At 46.8% G+C, this 13,497-nt stretch overlaps 1 protein-coding gene across 3 annotated transcripts in view; it reads left to right on the forward strand.

Moving 5' to 3' along the window:
* The first annotated feature begins 9,736 nt into the window (after nucleotides 1–9,736).
* Nucleotides 9,737–13,497, forward strand: part of NKAIN4 (sodium/potassium transporting ATPase interacting 4) — a 50,636-nt gene continuing 46,875 nt past the window's right edge. For all 3 annotated transcript variants that reach the window (XR_272760.3, XM_005524801.3, XM_014254080.2), the window contains exon 1: nucleotides 9,737–10,000. Coding sequence is in view for 2 of the 3 variants with exons in the window: in XM_005524801.3 (XP_005524858.1) it covers nucleotides 9,947–10,000 (54 nt within the window). In the remaining variant the exon portion in view is untranslated. The remainder of the gene's footprint in view (nucleotides 10,001–13,497) is intronic.

The raw sequence follows: 13,497 nt of genomic DNA on the forward strand, positions 1-13,497 counted from the left end.
GAAGCAGGGTTAGCAGCTGATGCCCCGTGTTGCTCCCAGGCTGGGAATAGCAGATGGAGGGGCTGGTTGGACCCCCTGGCCTCCCCCAGCTTCAGTAATGAGGAAGGGTGTAGGGAAAGCCATTAGAGGAGTGGCTGAGGGGCCTTGGGTTCTTCAGCCTGAGGAGGAGACTGAGGGGAGATAACTGAGGTCTGTGATTCCTCAGGAGCAGCTCCCATCTCTGCTCTCTGGTGAACAGTGATAGGACACAAGGGAATGGCTGAAGCTGGGTCAGGGGAGTTTTAGGCTGGATATTATGAAAAAGTTCTTCCCCCAGAGAGTGGGTGGGTGCTGAACAGGCTCCTCAGGGAATGGTCATGGCTCCAAGGCTGCCAGAGCTCAAGGAGCTTTTGGGCAGTGCTCTCAAGGATGCACGGAGTGGGATTTTGGGGTTTCCTGTGCAGGGTAACCCCAAAAAGCCTGAGTTGGACTCAATGATCCTTGTGTGTCCCTTCAACTGAGGATTTTGTTTCCAGAGATCCTCCCAAAGGTGAGATGGAAAGAGCCCCCAGAGTTGCTTTGTGGTGCTTGGAAGCACAGGCCAGGAGAGCACATTTATGCTATCGGTAACTTCTTTTTAATCATCAGCTGTAGGCACAGGGCAATGATTTAGTGTTTACATCTGAATCCCACAGAGACAATACGCCGCCCATTTCAGTACAACTCCTAGTCTGGCCTCTGTACTTAATAAGTAGGCTATTATCTGACTATCAGCGCACAGGAGATTAACAGGAGCCATTTTCATTACCATTAATGGTGGCTACACACATAATGCCCTCACATCAATGAGAAGATAATGGGCCCTTAAGTGTGCGTGTGTAAGGCTGACAGAGGAAGGGGTATGAAATATAAAGCAAACTTTGCTTAAATAATTTGCTTTTCCAGTCAAGAAGAAAGTAATCTCTTCTCATAAGCACCATCATTGTCTGGTAAACGTGAACCAACAGGCAGTGAGGTTCCCATTACACAAATGCTGTGTTACAGGGTCTAATGAGCATATTAATCCTTGTTTTTCCATATAATTGGTAGATAATCCAGGGATTTGTGTTTGCGTTGGCTCTGCAGTGGTTCTGGGTGAATGTGTGTGCTCATAGCCTGAGCCAGGAGTCATCCTCAACCCCAGACACACAGTGAGAAGTCTCACCTACGTGAGGGCTGCGGGATGGGGCTGTCCAGTGTGCAGTAGGAATGAAGGGATGCCACAAACATTTGTCTTTCTCAGCAAGCAAATAAATGTGTGCCATTCCCTGGCAAGTCCAGTTTGCATCGTTGCTGGAATTTGGGATGGGTGCATAGCTCTCTCCCCATCTCTGCAATGTGTGGCAAATGTCTATTCTGAGATAATAGATAATGCCAAGAAGAAACATTTGCAAAGGCAGCCAGCACTGCCTTCTCTGCTTGTTCCCTTTATCTGCTTATGAACTGTTTCTAGCTTGAAACTAAAGGACATAAATATTTTTAGCACAATTGGCATTGTTAGAATTGTTATGCCCAATGTCAAGAACATATGAAACATGATGATAAGGAACAAATTACAGGATAAAATAATACAAGGCAGTCACAGTATCCTTGAGCTGTTTTCCATGTTGAGATTTTCCAGATAGAAATCATTTTGCTTGGCTTCAAAAGGACAATATGCAAACATGTAAAGGTCAGTCTGATTTGAGAGCATAGGAAACAGCTAGAACCAAATTCTGCAGAGATTTCATGAATAAGTTCATCATAATTGCAGTGAAGAAGACTAGTAGCAAGTAGAAACGTACTAAGATAAGCTACCTGTACAATTTTGCTTGTAAGTTAATGATTTTGTATGATGGCTTTGAAACTTCTTAGGGGGAAAAAAAAATCTCTGTAATAGGATTTAAAACAAAGAGCATTCATTTTCACTTTTTCCTGTTTTACATATTTGCTAAACCCTTTCTAATCTATTAATAAGTCTAGATTTTGGTTATTAAATATTTCAGTCCCTGACATAAATGAAATGGCATTACCACTCAGTTCAAATCACACAAAAATATCTGAAAAAATCTCTTCTAGAATAGCTGACAGCCTGAGCTTCAAATATTAAATGCAAAAGAGATACCACAAAACCCTGTTTGGACTTGTTTATTGATGCCTATGTGGGCTGAATTACAACCCTCACTAGTAGCAGCACTTGTCTTGGACCAAGAAACTGTGAATTTTTATTGCCTTTTTCCCTCCGAACACACCTGAGATGAGCCACTATATCAGGATGTCACAACACTTAAATTGAGGGGGAACAAGAAGAAATGCAGATCCCTTCTTAGATAAATCTACTTAATAAATCTGAGGAGCAAGGAGCGAGGAATTGACCTGTTTGCATGATAAATGTCACCACTGGAGTTCTGTGTTGTCACTGTGTGTGACTTATGTAACTGTGTGAATAAAGTACAGCCTTGAATGTAACACAGAACTGTGTCTGTATCACAGAGCTGTGTCTGTAACTGTGTGAATAATAATGCAACCCCAAACTCAGCTCTTCTAGCTCCAGGAGAAGTCCTGTTAACTGATGGGACTGTGGTAACACCCATTTCCTACAGGGATTTTTGGTACTTCTGTGTGTTGCATGTTCTGAATAGCACCCTGGGAACAGCAGGTTGTCACCTGAGCCACCTCATTTTCAGCTTCATGGGCTTGATAGCTCAGACTGACTTTTTTATCTTTGTAAATCTCAGCAGAAAATTCCTACTAATGTTATGACACATAAAAAAATACTAGAAAAATAGTATGTGAAATATTTTCTGCCACGGGATGAAATACCAGTTGTTATTAAATGTTTATTTTTATATTATTATTTATTATGCTGAATGAATAAGATTTATTTTTATTAATTGTAGCACTCAGGGCTATTGATAGTCATTGCATTTGGCAGCCACAATCTAGCAAACCTAGCCAGCTACAATGAATGTTGTCATTAAGCTACAGAAATATCACGTGTACTTAATAAAGCAGTCTCTTCCCTTTCCTTATACAAGGGAACATTACTTTTTTCCTTCCTTTTCAGCTGAGAAACCTGTGTTTTCTGATACATTTCCTCAGTTAACTTGACACTGACACAAATCAGTAATTCCATCTAATGACCAGTACAGCCCTGCTGGTGGTCAGGCACCAGGAGCCAGAGTTTAGGCAGGGGTTTAGTCCTACAGCTAAATCACAGAGTCCTGCCTATGCCATGACCACACACCACAGGCTCCAGCACTGAATTTCATGTCCAGCTCTTCAAAGCACAGACAAGATCAGGATAGTAATCAGCCCCCATCCTTCCTCTGCATATTTATAGGGAATTTACTTCTGATTGAGCTCCTTGTGCCCACTCCATCACACAGCTGGGAGGGCATTTTAATGTATGTATTTATATTACCCATCAGGTCACTCAGACATCCTTTCATTATATTTTTCCACCTCAGAGCTAGAGCTGAAACAAAACTTAAGCAGATACTTGTATTTATAAACCTCCCCCATCAGTCCTTCTCCCTGTGTACATTTTTTAATTTCAAAAATAGAACAAAATTTGGAAAGCCTTATATGAGACCACAAGAAGCTTTACTCTGATATTAAAACAGCAAACAGAAAAGCAAAACTTTTTATTTTAAAAGCACCTGTTACTCCACACAGCTTTAACTTTGTGTTAATGTCACATCCATGTGTGTCACATCACAGTTTGTAGCACTGCCAATCAAGGCTGTCAGAGTGGCCAGCTTGGTCCAGGAGAGGGAAAAAGCCATGAAGTGCTGCTTGAAGCTATCTGTGGATATTCAGAATGAACTTTGGGAGGCTGGTTCAAGTGGCTTGTTTCCAAGGCAATAAAGTCTTTCTTAAGTAAACGTGTGTAAAAAATGCTCTCTCAGCCTGGTGGCACCTGACACTGCTGACTTCTTAATACGCATTAGGTCTCCCTGGCTGGGATTGGAGAAAATATCACTGAAAACACAGCAGAAAAATAGCTGGGTTTGTGTGTGTATGTGTTGGAATATCTTCAGACTGCATGTTGCATCCCCTCCTCAGGGCAGGACTCACAAACGCTGGCTCCTGACACCGCACGCCCACACCGCTGCAGATGTCCTTCAAGAGACATGCTAAAAGAAACTCTTTATTGATTTCTTCTCTATCACATCACTCGAGACTTGTTAAATTGGCTCGGGGAAGTTAGTAATCATTTGAGAGGAAGAAATGATTCCTAAGCAAATGGGGAAGCAGCTTTTTTTAAATGAGAGTGCCTTAAGCCCGTGCCTGAAACTGGAGACTTCTCTCACCCTTCAGGCTCTCTTTTTTGTCCTATCATTTGAGAAATGCAACTGTTGCATGGAAACCTTGAATAATCACTTGGTATCAATACCCGGGGACCTTGGCAGCTGCACTGAATTACTCCTTGGTCACAGTGCCTAGTGAAACTGCGGCTGGAAATGTGGCTGCAATCATGCCAGCTACTCGGATTGCATGGCTGAGGTGCTGGGGTGTCAGCTGTGCTTTTCCTGCAGGGTTTAACCCTTCAGGAATTGCCTCCTCTCTGCTCCTGGCTGTGCCTGTTTTGTCAGGAATGCTGATATACGATAATGGAATATCCTAGGTTGGAAGGTACAAGGATCCGTCAAGCTCCTGGTCCCACGCAGAACAATTCCTTCATGTGCCTGAGAGCATTGTTCAAACACTGCATGAGCTCTGCCAGTCTGGAAGGCAAGACCACTCCCCTGGGGAGCTGTTCCCATGCCCAACCACCCTCTGGGGGAAAAACCTGTTCCAAATATCCAATCTAAACCTCTCCTGACACAGCTCCATGCTGTTCCCTGGGTTCTGTCCCTGCACATGCCATCCCCAGAGCTACTGTGACACTAGTTTGAGAAGCCTTTCTCAAGTTCAGTAGTTGTTACATGTTTTTGGTCTCCAGACCAGCAAGACAGGTGGGGGATTTCAGTGGATGAGGGAGGATTTTCAGTGCTGCTGCTCGGGTGAAGTGGTCTGTGGCACAAGGCACCCCCTCAGACTAAGAAAAATTCTGGCAACTTCCAGTGTGTGTCTGTCTCCATGTTCTTCCTTTATAGCCATGGAGAAATAGAAAAAAGAGGGTTGTGAGTGGCTGTTTGTGGGATGTTCTGGCAGGATTACCACATTAGTAAAGCTGTAAAGGTGTGAATTTGAACCTTGACTCCAGTGTGGAGGTAAACGGGTGCTGCTGATGTGTTTGATCCAGGGGAGGAATGATGCCAGTCAGGTTTCCTTCATACAGGCCTAGATCACACAAAAAAGGCAGCTGCATCAGCCAGATATGGACAAATTTTACCTTGGACAAAGTTCACTTTGCTGTTACTCTGACGTACCAGAGAACTTGGGGAATCTGCCTTCTACCTCTGCCATCCTCTACCTGCTCATCAAAGAGTGATGAGAATTTGTTGTGCAGCTCAGCAAGTTAATATTAGAGAATTACAAATGTGAAATGCAGATGATGGTGGTGTAAAAATGGCAGAAAGCCCTGATTAGGAGCTGCCTTTCCCAGCATTGGTGAGTACACAGGAATCAGAGAGAAAATGACAGATTTCACACACCACTTCTGATGAATTTTACAGATCGCCCTGGGCTGCTGGGAAACCATTTCGAAGCGTAAAAGTCATTGAGAATTTTTCCTTTCTTGTGCAGTGATGAGAACAATTTTTGAAACACTGTGCTTTGCTGTCACCAGGCTGTTTTCCTCAGCAATTAATTCACCAGGCTGCAAAAGGAGGGGAAGGTCAGTGTGCGGTTCCTCTGGCCATGGCCTGCTGAGGGTGTGCTGCTGTGATGCTGCTCAGTTTGGCTTCTCTGCCTCCCTGGTCCCTCTGGAGACAAGAAGGACACGTCTGGGCTATTGCCACCTCTCTTGGGTCTTCTACAATGATGGTCTTGGCTTCAGATGGCTTCAGTCCCAGAGCGGCAGTTATTAGCCCAGGGTAATGGCAGGTTTAAAAAATTACAAGTTTAAAATTAGACAGTCAAGAGTTCTTGTCCTTTTGTTCATACTGTCTTTCTAGCTGGTTCAGTAATATTTCTCTATGTTTAAAGCCTTCAATAAGACACATGGGACATATCACAGAGTCCAGTTTTTACAACCAGAGCTGGCTGCCCAAGGTGACTGGAGACAACCTCAGGTCACCAGCAGTTATATCCTTTCCCTGCATCCAGTGTTAGTCTTGAGAAGACAAGAGAGAACCCTTTCCTCCTCCCATGCAGGAAGATGATTTATCCTAATTCAATTGTACACTTTAAACTTCCACATTGTCCTGTGGCAGGAAGCTTCTCAGCTCATGCACCTCGCATGTGAAGACTTCCCAGTAACCATTTTGGATGTGTCTGCAGGAAATCCTGCTGTGTACAGTGCTGAGCTGCCACCACTCAGGCCACTGGCAGTGGGGCTTACTTCTAATTGTGCACAGAAATAAGAAGTGACATGCCACCTTGGGAGGGCTGCCGTGTGCTCTGGAGTAGGGGAGTGGGCTGGCTGATTAACTCCTGGAGCACTGCTTTGCCTTTGGGGTGTGCATGGAAATGTTGGAACACTGACACTGCTGTGTTTGATCAGACATCTGCCAAGGCACCGTGACCCAGCTGCCGTTATTAAAATGGAGAGGAGGTGGATGTAAATGAATTGAGTGGAATAAAGCACCCCATGGTACTGTGGGATGTAAGACCATCTCCAGCCTTCAGCAGCTGTGACAATTACAGGGTTTGGCTGTGAAGAGACGTGTCCCCAGCTGATACTTTTAGCCTCTACTGCTCCTCTTGATCTGTCAGAGCGAGGAAGCTGCAGGTATTAGAGATAACAAGCTGTGGTAAGGTACTGCTGCTTTGTTTCAAGTGTGCTAACTTTGTTTCTTCATTTCTTCTAAAGTAAACCTGTGACTTCTCCCAGAAATTTGGATGTAATCAGGTGACAATAAGGTCCCAGTATCTAAGGCTAATCACCCTTGGTAATGCAGCTGGATCCATGTGACAATACATTTGGATGGGAAGAAGTTCTTGATTCTTAGACACAGAAGCACTGTCTAAGAATAGGGACATTCAGCCTTTGGAGCATCATTTGAACCTGAGGCTGTTTCCCATCCCATGGGGGGATTCCATTCCCTCCATGAAGTCAGGATGTGCATCAGAATGTTAAATTACATGCATGTCCTCAGGAATTAAAGGAGGATAAAAGAAACAACCAGGATCTCTTAAATATCCCTGTGGCCTGGTATTTGGAGAGGGCTGCAGTAATGACCGCTTGACCAATTCTTTGTCCTTGGTCCTCTCCTGATGGTGAGGGATGCAGCTGCCTGTGATTGCCTTGCTCTGTGTACACATATCCCTGTACACCAATATCCCCACTAAGCATCCCTCAGACACCATCCAGAGCCCCTTAATCAAGAGAAATCCTTCTTAATATTCAGACTGGACTATTGAAGCAACATTTCATCTGTCAAAAGCTGAGGGTGAGTTTATACTTCAGGAAATACAAAATTCAGGAACTGAGAAATTTCGGTTGTCTTTCTTTTTTTGCTAAATTAATGTTGTAATTTGTTTTATGAATTAAACTTTCAAGGCAGATGTGTGGTCCTGCAGCACTCGTGCAGGAATTCAGATGGTCAGATACACAGATAAGAAATCATATGAATGAAGATTACAGTATCAGGCTCTGGGAGTTTCAAGTCTCTCTTTGAAATACAGGTTGTGTTATTCCTATGGCCTCACCCTTATTAAAAAGCTCAGGAAAGTCTGTGTTTTCCTCCACACGTATGTGGAGTCCTAGCCAAGCCATGCTTGGTTTCTGCAGAGCTTACCAAGATAAAAGTGCAGGCGGAAAAAATCCTATTTCTGTCAAACTTCTCCTTTCAGCAGCAATACCTTTTGCTGTTTCACACTGTGTCTCCTTTGTGGTACAACTGAGCTGGAAAATAGCAATGCCTACAGGAGGGTTTTAGAAGCAGGAGGTGGAACAAGAGATGCAGAAAACCTTAAGAGCTGGCACAAAAGCCAGGTTCTGCCCTGCATGGCTGTATCCCAGTTTTCCCCTGCTGATCCCAGCAGTTTCCGGAGCATGTAACAAGTCCAGCCTAACCCCAGGCTTCTTTTGCCTGACTTGAGCTCCTGTTCTAATTCTGATGTCAGTTGCCTGACCCTACAGTGCAGAGTGAGACCTCCCTGTGCAGTTTGTAAGGAATGTTTTATCTGCATTCATGAAAAAATAAACTGATCTTTGCTCCGTTGCCTTTTCCATTCAAAATCCACCTTCTGGGGAATACGAATACTGCCAAAGCTTCCTCAGTCGACAGTTTTCTGGGTGAAATAAATTGGTTTCTTCTCTGGGTGTTTTTCTTTCACCTGTAATAAAAATGTGTTTTATTGTACCTGACTGCATTAATTGATGCCTTGGTTATGCACAGTGCACAGGTCAGATAATCAATATATTTTACCATTTAAAACCCGAAGGATTTGTGATCAATTCAGAGTCTGCCTTCTATCTCAGGTATTCAGACTTTGTTTGTTTGTTTGTTTTGTTTCTCCCCGTGGCTGATGTGAATAACAATAACGTTGTTAATATAAGGTTTTAAACATTCCTAGCACTTGAGAAACAATCCTGCTTCCTTAGGGTATAGGCAGGCAGTTTTCCTCGGGTGAAATGATAGAGCTGCTATGATTTCAGCTGCCACCTCCTCACCCCACTGCAAGGAGCAGTGGGCTGTGTTTATTCAGAACGAAAGTGGAGCTGATCGCTGCTGGTGGGGAGTCACACCCGGCTATGGAGGCAGAAATGAAACCCTGACTTGCTTCAGAGGAAGAAGGGACAGCCAGAGGCGACAGAACAAACTGTTGTGCAGACGCTGGAGCCACCGGAGGTTGCAAAGAGACGACCTTGTCACCAGATGAGGCTCTCCCAAAGCTTCTTATCCTGTTGTGCAGAGCTTAGCAGCAAGTCTGTCCCAATCACGGCGTGTGGTGTGTGACCTGCTCCCGAGGCCGGCCAGCAGTGTGTGCACAGGCGGGGCTGGCATCAGCCGTGCCTTGTGGATCCTGCTTCTCCTTCGGGAGGGGAGGCAATGGGAAGGACTCGGGCAAGGAAAAGCTTGTGGGTTTGCTCTGCTGTTCACAATTAAAGTCGACTGACTTGCTTTTCTACAGGTGCAGGGTACAGCGAGTGGTGCTCAAACAGAAGCACTTTTTGGAAGTAGAGCGATGCTCTCCTACCTCCCTCTGCTCCCAGTCAGCTGGGATTTCTTCTCAAGCCTGTGTACTTTAAAATACCCACAAATGTGCATTTGAAAGAAACCCGTGTCTTATGGCCCTTTAGGAGTTTTGTCTTCCATGTGCACCTTCTCTGGCAAATTTTTGGGGAAAAAACACTGCATTTTAGGTTAGTTTGGGGCTTGGTAACGTCCAGGGTGAACGCACCAGCACCTGCACGGGGGAGCATTTGTGAAAGAGGAGACGAGTTCCACAGACCGTGTGTCCCGCACACACACCTGGCCAGCACAGCCCTCTGTCCCAGCACGGACCGCTCACCCCCGCGTCCGGCCAAGAGAGAAAGGAGGGGCTGCCCCGTCCGGGGAATCGGAGCTGCCCCCGCCTCCCGGGGGAGGGCCGGCCCGGGCCCGGAGCATCCCAGCGCGCCTGCGGGGGCCCGGGGGGCGCATCCCGGCGTTGGCGGCAGCCCCCGCCCCGCCAGCCCGCCCAGCCTGCGGGACGGCAGCGCCGCCGGAGCGTTGCCCTTTTAAGCTGTGGCCCCACTCGCCTCCTCCCCGGCTCCCGGAGGGGCTCCGGCAGCCGGCACCGAGCGAGCGACACCGAGCGACCTCCGCGGGCGCGGAGCGGGCAGAGCCGAGCCCAGGGCGGCGGCGGGGCCGCGGCCACTGCCCTGCCCTGCCCCCGCTGCTCGGGGACCATGGGATGCTGCACCGGCCGCTGCACCCTCATCTTCCTCTGCACTTTGCAGCTGGTGAGTGGAGGCGCTCGGGGTCAGGGGGAGCCGCCGGGGACCTGCGGGTTCGGCTCCCCGGGACCGGGAACAAAAGCGCCTCGGTGCCCGCTGCCCCGGGCAGGGCTGCGCTCCTCCGCAACTTCGGCTCGGAGTAGCAAGGTGGAGGCATGTCGGGCTGCGCTTCGGGAACGCTCTGCTGCGCCGAGGGGGATTTACTGATGCTTAAAACTCAACAAAACGGGGGGGGAAATAGTTTTCAATTAATAAGTTTGTTCTTATAAAATACAACTGAAAAAAAGAAGAAAATTACTCTGTGAGAGGAGTCCCAGCGGCTCGGTGGCGATGTTGCAAAGCAAACCAAACTTCATCCGTGCCGAAACATATCGGTACCTGCATCCTCTTTCATGGAGAGGTCCGCCCGCATCCCACCCTGGTCACCCGCATCCCACCCTGCTGGGGTTTGTGCTGGCTTGGAAGGAGTTATTTCAAACCTCCTCGGGATGAAGTGCTTAGATAGAATGTGCTTATTGACGTGCATATATTTCTGTAGGAATAAACTTCCCAGTGTGTGGAGAGTGCGGTCCCTGGTGGGCACGGGTCGGTCCCTGCTGGGTGCGGGTTCCTGGTGCTTATGACATCTGCATTGATGATAAACAAAGGTCTGGTTGTTCCCTGAGTGTCTGCGCATCCAGCCTGGATCTGGAGGGTCCCCTTCTTGTCAATAGCTAATGGGCTCCAGGGCTCCTCCAGCCTTAAAAAGGAAATGACAGCATCCAGGATTTTAATTTCATTGACTTCTCCCAAATTTGCTTTATTTTGGAGCGTTAGCAGCGCACAGGAAAGGGCAGGCTTCCTTGCAAAGTTCTTTTGAATAGTTTGCTGGTGCCAAGGGGTGAGTTAGTTAAAACTCTTTGTTTTGGAATTGGGTGCTGTGACAACGTTTCTTTTTCTGCAAAGAGCCAGGGAGCAAACACAGGACTGAAGGTGGGAGAGAGACACTGGGAACCTGCTAGTTTTGAAATGATACCCATCAGCCTAAAATTGAAAGGAAAGAGGGTGGGAATGCACCCCTGTGAACCCAGACTAGCACAATCAGAAGATGAGTGTGGAGGATTTGACTCATCGTTAAACAAAATACAGAATAGAAGTGATGAGGTTTTCTTGCACAAAGCGTCTTGCTCAGCATATTTATGAGTGAGTTGAATGGCTGGGGAGTGTATTTAGTCTCCTGGATTATTTCTTTTGATTTTTCACCCGTGATCACATATGAAAGAAGCTGTACCCTGTATTACATTAGAAATTGGCATCTCAGCACTCACTGTCTCTTAAACCCATCACTATGTCATCCTGCTCTAAGCACACACTCACACACTGGGGGAAAAGAAAAGGGGGGGAATGAGAAAAAGAAAAAGCCATGAGCTGCTGGTGCTGTTCTGATTTCTGACAAGCGTGGGAGTTTTCTTGTATCCAAGATACAGGGACAAAGAACCCCCAGCATTTTATTTTCCTTAAGACCCTCCTCCTTGAAGAAAAGAATCAGTTTGGCTCATTCTTAAGCAAGTTTGGATGCCTCAGCTGTACCAATTTCCCATGGAACTTGCTGGGTGAAGTGGTAGAGCTGGAAAAAATGTGAGCTATGGTGAGGGAATTTCTGGAGCTGTGCTCTTTTGAGGATGAGGACAGGAGATCCTGGCCAGTTCCCAGCAAGAGCTTGGGTGAGGGTGCGATCCAGCGTGCAGCTTTTTTATTTATTTATTATTTAATGAAGCAAACTTTGTAAATCATCACATCACTTCCACATCCGCATGGCCAAGTGACGTGCAGGACTCGCTGCTGCCCAGGGTGGGCTCTGCTAAGACAAAACACTGAAGCAATCAGGCCAAGATCATCAATAAATTATAGTGACGTGAACTTCCTTTGTTCCTCTCATGTCTCTGCTCAGCTTCATTTGATACTTTGAACCCTTCACAGCCTTCCCTGTTTGTTGCCAAGCTCTGTGTCTCCCACTGCCGAAGTCCCAGGGGTGAAATTCTGGCTCTCGTGTGGACGTTTTGCCTCTGATTTAAATGGGGAGAGGATTTTGGTGCTGGGATCTCCCACTTCAGTTCTGCAGCATACCCGAGGTCTGTTACCTGTTCTCGTGTCTGCTTCTCAAAGCTTCATAGGGCTTTTTTTATAAATGATGAATGGAAACACGAACCATCCCCCAAAAAACTCGAATCAGGGATCTGAGTTGCAATGCTTCATATAGATTGTTTTGTTATTAGGTGCAAGTAGTTGAGTGAGTGTGTGGGAAAGTGTTTGCACACTGCAGTCAAAATGTTTCCCTGGAAAAAAAAAACAAAAAAAAAGGGCAGAAAACAAACAAATTCATCATTTGCAGTGCGTGCTCCCAAAGAAAAAGTTTGTGCTCCAGCCGGAGAGCAGAACAACGTGTGAATTGAAGGAGCTGCTACACAATGCGAATACCAACGAGCTCCTCAGCCCCCCTCGGGCTGAGCCTCGTGGCACAGGGAGAGGAGGAGAGCGTTTGCATCTGTCTGAAGAAAATCAGGGCTGACTCCCCAGCGGTTTGCTAATCAAGGGGGGAGGGAAGGCTGTAGTTTGAATAAATAATTTGCCGTGTTCCAATTTTAGATTATTGTTTCCTTGAGGCGTCCACGTTAGGCTCGGTGCTTTGCTGAGCGGTGCTGCAGGAAGCTGCAAGAAGGTTCTGGCTCTCCCTCCCTCTGTCCTGGTGTGCATCCCTGTCCCTAGTCCTTCCCCTTTTCCCTGTCCAGCCCTACCTCCAGCAGCAGTTTGGGTGAAAGTTGGCCGAGGTCAGGGCTACCCTGCAAAAGGGCTTATCCTCGGCAATGGACGGCATGGAGGAGGACCATCAGCAAAGTGCTGGGATGTTTTTCCAGGGTTTGTGATTCCCAAAGGGCTTGTCACCTCCCCATTCTCATTTTTTCCAGACACCTTTGCCATGTAGGAGCTGCTGTCACCTACAGCAGACCACCAGCCCTTCCTCATCCCTCCCAGCCTTTGGGCAGGTGCATATTAAGAAACAAGGCCAAAGTTTAAAGGACCCATAGGCTTCCCCAGGAAAAAAATCATGAGGTTCTCTATCAGGGAGCCTCTGTAGTGGGTTAAGGAATGCCCCTTGTAGGAATTAGAACTGACAAAATTTTGCCAAGGGCAGGATTTCTGAACCCGAGTGGAATGAGGCTGTCACACCCACCAGTGGGCTGGGTGGGTCCTGGTGAGGAGCCGCAGACCAGGGCTGGGTCTCAGGCAGGGAGATATTAAATAATCATTGATTTGCTGCTTTCCTCTTGGCCAGTGTGAGATTGCACCCAACTGGTGAATTTTCTGGAGCAGTAAGTGCCTGTGCACCGGAGGCACTATGTGAATTTATTTCCACTGAGCATGGAAAAATTCCCTCGCTCCCTGTGCCCTGTCCCTATAAATCAAACAACTGTAGTTTCTTTACATTCTGTCCATGGATTGAAAGCTCAGATCCCAAGCAAAGC

The sequence above is a fragment of the Pseudopodoces humilis genome, chromosome 19 (assembly GCF_049639895.1).
Source record: "Pseudopodoces humilis isolate 2021_Gansu_Grassland_sample_001 chromosome 19, ASM4963989v1, whole genome shotgun sequence".
In the NCBI taxonomy this organism is placed as follows: Eukaryota; Metazoa; Chordata; class Aves; order Passeriformes; family Paridae; genus Pseudopodoces; species Pseudopodoces humilis.